This window comes from Alligator sinensis, unplaced genomic scaffold, assembly GCF_000455745.1.
Source record: "Alligator sinensis unplaced genomic scaffold, ASM45574v1 scaffold235_1, whole genome shotgun sequence".
NCBI classification, from domain to species: domain Eukaryota; kingdom Metazoa; phylum Chordata; order Crocodylia; family Alligatoridae; genus Alligator; species Alligator sinensis.
The window spans coordinates 893,738-901,880 of NW_005842042.1; the positions used below are offsets into that span (position 1 = coordinate 893,738).

An 8,143-nucleotide genomic window follows, 5' to 3' on the forward strand; every position below is an offset into this window, starting at 1 on the left:
TGGGGGCACAGGCAGTGCCTGGGGGCTGCACATCAAGAGTGAGGAGTATCAGCAGGGATGGGGGGCTGTGGGTTGGGAGTAAGGGGCACCAGCATGGTCTGGGGGTGGGGTACTGTGGATTGAGAGTAAAGGGCAGCAGCAGTACTGGTGGGGGGGACTGTGGCTTGGGAGTAAGGGGCATGGGCAGGGCATGGGCATATCACTGCTCCCCCCAGTCATATGACCACTTCTCCCCCCCCCCCCCCCCACCCCCCAAACAGGTGTCCTCTTTTTTTAAACTAGAAATATGTAACCCTGTTTAGGAGCCTACGTGTTCCTTTTAATTGCCCTCCTGGGGTCAGTTACTTGATTGTAAGCAGGTCAAAGTTTAAATTAAATGCATGTTGGTGACCAATCTGGATTTTGCCATTAGCTCTTAAATTGATTTTTTTAGCTGTTTTTTTTGTACGGCATACATTTTTATTTCCATAAAAATAAATATTACTTGGATAACTTCTGTCCTGACACAGATTTCACTGTATTTGCATGTCTAAGTCATGCTGCTGTAGTGATCAACAGCGATAAGCCAGTTTGATTTCAATACACCAAGCTGACTAACACAGAAATGTAGTAACTAGAACTCTTTATCAAGAGATGGTGCTTCTTAGTAGACTGGGAGGTCAGCTCATGGGCATCGTTTCTAGTTTTGTAATGAGATTGGGGAAGTATGCACCACTTTTCCCCACCTCTGAAGTGGGTATAATATACTTCCCTGTATCTGCCCCACAAATGTACTGCATGGTCTAATGAATGCTTCTAAAATAATTTAGATCCTCAGATCAGAAATGCAGTATTAAGGCCAGCTTGTTGCTTTTATCACCTTATTTCTCCAGTGTTTTTAAGGTTATGGGAGACTTTTAATTCTGATATTTCAGGCCATGTTATATTCCATCATAGTCTCTTTTGGGGGGATATTTCCCTATTTTGTTTCAATGTCCCTCTCATTTAATTAGCTCACAAATCTGTTGTAGAAGGCAATAGATTCAACTCAGAGATAGTTTTTTTGCTTAGACAGGAAATGCAGTTTTGCAGTAGCCCTGACCATGATATTTTCAAATGACAAATTGAAAGCCAAAGTAAATGGTACTATTCAGTTATTTAGAGAGGCCTTCTTTCACCTCAGTGAGTCTATTAGTGGAGAGAGAGAGAGTTGATGTGGAGACTGAATACCTGAATTGTAATATCATTTCCTTTCTGAAATTGAAATGGGCTTTGGAAGTTAGTACGGTATGATATTGGATACAACAGTAACTCTGCCTTGCTAGTCCCTTAGTCACAGGCAGCCTGGAAAATGAGCGACTCTTTTCCTCAGCATATGCTTTGTATTTTTTTTATTCCCTGACACCGACAAAGAACATCCTATCGGTGTTTTCGATGTAATTTGAGTGGGGATAATCTTAGTGGGCAGGATCTGTTTTAGATTAGTTTTATGTCCTTCCAGTTGCCTGACCTCAGCCCAGAGTACGGTCTCTATTCCTACTGAATCTGAAATGTCCTGCTCTATTTGCTCATTTCTCCAGTGAGTTGTATCTAATTTGTAATCTGGCTAGCCACGTTGCATACATGTGTGCTTGTCTTCAAATGACATTTTAATATTTTTTTTATTATCAGTTTTGCAATTTCTTCTTGTATTAGAGGGCTCTGACAAATACCAGTGGCATTTCTCTCTGGGAATTAAGAAAAAATCCGGATTCATGATCAGGGATTTTTATGCAAAACCTTCTGTCAAAAGGGCCAAGATAGTGCTACTCTGATCCCATGCCTTTGAAACCCTGAACTATATCCAGGGGCTGAATAGTGTGTTTTGAGGAGGTAAGTTTATACTGCAAGTATGTCACTAGTTGCTCTAGCCCTTCCCCCACAAAGGGCATGATTTGACTTGGAATTATTGTTATTGGGGAAAGAAAAAATAGAACTTTGCACCTTCTTGCAAATATCAACCTGGTGAGGTAAGAGCAGTAAATAACATTGCAGCCCTGCTATAGGGAAGGTGAAACATGGGATAGTCAAGTCAGTAATTTGATCTGTCCAAGATAGCTAGTGAGTAGGCAGAATTAAAACGTGTGCAGCAGTGTCCTACTCTGACACTTCTGCTCTAACTCTTAGGCTTATTTCCCCTCTCACTCAAAGGACATTCATTCATTAGGGATACTCTTTTGGATAAACCCATGGAAGCTCGATATATGAGAGAGAAAAGATATTTTAAGTTATACACAGTGTTACATGCACTTGTCATTGGGGGAATAATGCATAAGATCTGGATAGAGGAAAAGCATTGTTGAATTGGACCCTTACAAATTGTGTTTATATTAAGGATAGCTGCTTGGGAAGTACATAGTCCTTTCTGTAGTATACATGCATCTTGTACCTATCTACAATACTGCTGGCCTGATTTCTAGCAATAATAGTATGCACTGCTGTCATTGACCTCAATAGAAGTAATGAGTAATCAGCAACCCTGAACATCCAGGAAAGCACGGTGTTTCTAGTGCTCATCTATACTGTACATGAGCAGCACTGTAGATCCGTGTACTTTTGGTACAACCTGCACATTGGTCATGTTGCACATATACATTATCATGCATTACTTTTAGCATTGCCCTGGCACCATATGGCTTCTCTGTGAAATTATGCCTGATCCTACAAGAGATACACTATCACTGTTTTGCTTGCATCTGTATTTTCTTTCAGAAAATACAGTTGATTGTTAGTAGATGGCCTTGCTCCTGACACAAACTTTTACAGTTCTCATGTTAAAACATACAGACTGCCCTCTCTGGTGATGCATATTTCTGCATGTGCATGTGCCCGTGTGTGCATCCATGTATGTATACTCACACACATGTAAAGAAAAGTAAAAATAATCATAGGTTAGCATGCATGTGTTTAAATAGCATCTCTGTGCACACATGCACATGTACACGCATGCGCGTGCGCGCGCACACGCGGGGACAGTATGTGTGCGTATGCAGGGCGATGCTGCTGTCTTAGTGAGCGTAGTGGAATGTCTGTTGCTTGGCAGACTGCCTACTCCTGCGTGCAGCTTCCTTTGGCAGATTGCCCTTGCTTACATGTGCTGCTGCTTTGTGAAGAAGACGCCAGCAAAAAGCCAACTGTTGAAGTTTCACAAGGTTTGTTTTTTTTCTTGCATGGATCAATTCGGTCTTAAAGTTGTATTTAGGCTCTTTCCTCTAGATGGTCAGGGATTGGAAGCATCAGCTAGCAAGCCTCATGTGAATTAAGCATTATTCGAATTGGGAGATTGCACACAATCCCCTTCATAGCAACAAAGCCCACCCTCCTTTCAGTTTTCTTTGACATACCCTTGCTTGAAAAAGATGCTTCTAATCCTGTTGCTGCTTTAGCAGTTGGCTAAAGTGTATTGTCTTAGTGTAAAGGAAATCCCATTTGTATGTTACCTGGGTGCTCCTCATTGTAGGGCAGAGAGGTGGTGAATCCTACTATAGAAATAATAACTATTTTATTTATTTAGTGTTCAAGAGCTCAGGACAGTGTATGGCAGAGGAAACCACTTCCAGAACAATAGTCTGAAACTACATTCTTTGTATGTGCATACACACACAAACCAATGAGGGGTCCAGTTATAAAGGCTTGTAAGGAAAGGAAGGAGATCAAAGGCCAGCAGTGCCTTTCTAAGCGCACTGTTTGAGAGAGAAGCTTTAACTTACGTATCACATTGCTTTACTTAAATATGTTAAGGACATAAGCAGGAAGCAGGTTCCACAATGTAGGGTTCACTCCACAGGAAAAGTATTGTCATTTGCTTATTTGAGACCTCAGGTTGAAGCACAGGTCTGCAAGCTCAGAGACTCATTGCTATCAGGCACCTAGGGCATCACCTACCCAAGAAGAGTGAAGCAGGGGAAGAATTCGGGGGACTGGTAAATGGGCTAACCTCTGCTCTTGGTTATTCCAGTAGAAATCCAAAAGCCATTTACACCAGCATAACTGAGTTCAGAATCTGCATCTCAGCACTTCAGCAGCTGGCAGGGATTGCTGTAGATGGAAAGAATGAAATCTGTGTAGCATGAGCAAATGACACCGAAGGAGCATCTGACCAGTTGTTTGCAAGTATTTATAGGATGTAAACATCAAGGAGGAAGAGGATTTATTTAGAGTGACCCAAGGGGCAATGGGAGGATTGGGATGAAATTGAGCAAAGGAAGTTTTTACAACTGTGAGATTTATAGACTGTAATATATTCTCCTCAGGGAAGTGGCACTCATTTCATCACTTAGGATATTTAAAGCTATATTGGACAAAGCTCTTGAAGTTGTAGGCCATAATCCTACATTGATAAGAGGCACAAGATTAATGCCTTCTCTGTTTCTTAATTCCTTTTTCTTACCTTGGTGTCACAGATAGGTTGTATACAATGCGTAGAAGATGTGTTTTCTTGACTGATTTTCTTCCTTTGAAGGATAGTTGTCTGTGTGTGATCCTTCTAACACTTGTGCTATTTGTTTTGTTTTGTTTTTTTCCCCTTCCTACTGCACAGAGGGTGTTCCCAGGTAGGGATTATCAGGGCACTGATTGAAGCAGGCATCCCAGTGGATATGATTGGAGGAACTTCCATTGGCGCTTTCATGAGTGCTCTGTATGCTGAAGAGCGCAGCTACAATCAAATGAGGATCAAAGCCAGGCAGTGGGCAATGGTAAGATCATGGAATATGTGTCCAAGTATTCCTTCCTGCTTCTGGTATAGTTTATACATTAGTCATGGTACATATGTCAGCAGAGAGAGCAGTTCAAGGTCAGAATACTCTGTGTATGTGTGCGCATGTGGATGAATAAGAACATTTAAATAATTCTTCTACATTTAATTTAGCAATTAGTGATGAGAGGCTGCTGATGGTTATACACAAGCTTACAGTCCTGTGGGGCATGAGACGCTATGGGGGAAGAGGCTAGGATGTTTCTTACCGATAGAGCTGTTGCCTGTTGGATTGTTTCTCTAAGATTCCCATGAGGGACATCAGCAGTTCTGTACTGAGCTAATCTCCATAAATCAGACAGCTAATGTTTTTATTTTTGAATACATTCACCAAATCTGAAAAAATGGAGTGCTCTTAGGGCATTCTGCCTGACTTGATTATCTACCCACAGGCGCAAGCATGCTTTATTATAAGTTTATACTTCATCAGTAGTCCAGATGCTTTGGTCCTCTGCTCTGCCCAGCGCCACCTTCTACCTCTGTCCATGACTTTTTTCTTTTTCTCTCTTTTTACTGTTATGTTGAAGAAGCTGAGGTAGTTTTGAGGTGGGTTGTGAGATGGGGAAGGGAGCAAATTAGTACTTTTTTATGCAGCAAGTTTAGGCATAGTATGAAAGTTTGAATGTAAAGGGAAGCCTCCAAACCGATAAATAAAAACAGGCAGTATCTTAATAGCTCATAGCTACCCAACAGGCATCCAGGCTGTCACTACAATCTTGACAAGAATTTGGCACATTGATCTCGGGATCTTTGCCTAATGCAGGAGGCAGAAATAAGAGAACCCTCCATGTCCTGGAAAACCTTTGAAAGGTATTTAGAAAATACAAATGCTGAGATTCTACTAAAGAGGCAAAGAAACCTGCTAAAAATGATAGCTGAATAAAAAACAAAGCCACGTGATTTCAGGGAACTGTAAGCACTTTATAGGTTACCACCAGTTTATTGGCAGTTTAGGTCTATCTGGGTTTTTGAGGACTGCAGGACTCATGCTGAGCTGCAGTGTATATTAGAGATGTTATTTGAACAAGTGCATATTAGCCTATGAGTATCTTAACTATTCTTTTTTTTGTGTTAAGACACTTTCTTTCCAAGTCTGAACAAATGTCTTTCTGTTTGCATAACTTTTTTTCTCTTTCACTCTTGCATGCTTTCGTCTTTTAAGTGGAAGTGATTGATTGAGGTAATAATTCTATAAATTAACAAAAAATGTCAAAAGTGAAATGTAGTTCTGATGTTTCAGGTTGTAGGTACTGGATTCAGAAGGAAAATAGTGACTTAAAAAAATTTCACATTTATATATTTTTTAAGATAAACGTAGCTGTCAGCATACTGCTTAAGTTTGTTATTTTTAATTTGTATGGGGAATTAATTATCCTATTAATAAGATGTTGAGAGAAGAAATTTGCATTAGTGCCGTAGCATTAGCAACAACTGACTGGTTGTAAAAACTTTGATTATTTCTGGGATCAGCTAATTATAATCTGATTTTTTTTTTCCATTTATTTGAATATTTTACACAATAAACTCCCCACGTCCACGTTGATTTTTTTTCTCCAAAGAAAAGGTTAATGACCTGATAACATTTCTAAGCTGGACCTGGACAGGTTACGGGGTGGGGCGAATGTGAACAGGATGGGATTCAATACTGACAAGTGCAGGGTACTGCACTTGGGCAGTAAGAACCAGCAGTATACTTATAGGCTGGGGAACTCCCTTCTTGAAAGCACAGTGGCAGAAAGAGATCTTGGAGTCATTATCGATTCCAAAATGAATGTGGGATGCCAGTGTGAGGATGTGGTCAGTAAGGCCAACTGCACCTTGTTATGCATCCACAGATGCATCACAAGCAGGGCCAAGGATGTGATCCTCCCCCTCTATGCGACACTGGTCAGGCCACAGTTGGAGTACTGAGTCTGCTTCTGGGCGCCGCACTTTAGGAGAGATGTGGCCAGCATCGAGAGGGTCCGGAGGAGGGCCACTCGCATGATCCGGGGACAACAGGGCAGACAGACCCTACGAGGAGAGGCTAAGGGACCTGAACCTGTTCAGCCTCCACAAGAGAAGGCTGAGAGGGGGATCTGGTGGCCATCTATAGACTTACCAGGGGGGACCAGCGGGGAATGGGAGTGACCCTGTTCCCCTGAGCACTACCAGGAGTAACGAGGAATAACGGCCATAAATTGCTTGAGAGTAGGTTCAGGCTGGACATCAGGAGGCACTACTTCACAGTCAGGGTGGCTAGGATCTGGAACCAACTTCCAAGGGAAGCAGTGCTGGCTCCTACCTTGGGGGTCTTTAAGAGGAGGCTTGACAATTACCTAGCTGGGGTCATGTGATCCCAGTATTCTCTCCTGCCCAGGGCAGGGGGTCGGACTTGAAGATCTACTTAGGTCCCTTCTGACCCTGCATCTATGAAACTATGGATTGAAGCTAGTGGTTCCTTTTAAACTTTGTGAGACTCAAATAGGGAGACAAGGGACATCTGGAAAGGGCATGTTGCAGATATACCCATAATAAATTTGCCTTTTTGTCTAGCTTAAAACAAGCTGTGGGTTGGGATGCATTTGTCATAAGAGTCATGACTGCATAAATAATAATTGGAATGGTAGGTTTCAGTCCTAGGCACTGTTTGTGTGCAACACAAGTGACAAATGTTCCTGGCCTCAAGGCTGTAATTTATTATAGTTTTATTCTCTGTGTTCTGTTCATTATACTTCACAGCATCTGATGAAGTGAGGTTCAGCTCTTGAAAGCTTGTGCATTTTTATATATATAATTATCATCACTCTCTGTCTCCTTTGATTGGACATTTGATGAAGTGAGCTTGAGTTCACAAAAGCTTATGCACTATACATATTTTTAGTTAATCTATAAGGTACATAACTACCCTGGCTTCACACTAACATGTCTAACCAGTAGGGCTGTGAGAAGCTTCAGGTGGTGATTCAATTTGGAGGAGATTCGGTTCGATGTGGTGGTCGAGTCTCCAAATCTGAATCAAATCAGGGGACCAATTTAAAGGTCCAAATCGATTGGCAAAGATTCAGAGAACTTTGAGGGGTGGGGGAGGTGGGGAGCCCTGCCAGCCTCCCGCTCAGTACTTTAAAGAAAAGCCCCAGTGCTCACTGGGTGCTGCCGAATGAGGGGCAATCCCTGCTGTCCCCCACTACCCCATGCTGCATGGGGGGTTCTGCCACGAGCCCCCCGACCTCCCCCCCACTCCCCCAGCCTTGCCCATGGGTGCCCTGCCCAGGCCAGCTCCAGGCCTTTAAGGAAAAAAAAAATGAGAAAAGCCCCCGTAATCACTGCTCCTGCAGCGGCTTTGGGGCTTTGGGGGCTCATGCAGAGCCCCCCCTATGGCACGGGGCA

General features: G+C 42.5%; 1 protein-coding gene across 4 annotated transcripts in view; it reads left to right on the forward strand.

The window, feature by feature from the left end:
• PNPLA7 (patatin like phospholipase domain containing 7) overlaps positions 1-8,143 on the forward strand; it is a 269,446-nt gene that overhangs the window by 216,440 nt on the left and 44,863 nt on the right. For all 4 annotated transcript variants that reach the window (XM_014519499.2, XM_025203018.1, XM_014519500.2 and 1 more), the window contains one exon: positions 4,559-4,715. In XM_014519499.2, coding sequence (XP_014374985.1) covers positions 4,559-4,715 — 157 coding nt within the window. The remainder of the gene's footprint in view (positions 1-4,558; positions 4,716-8,143) is intronic.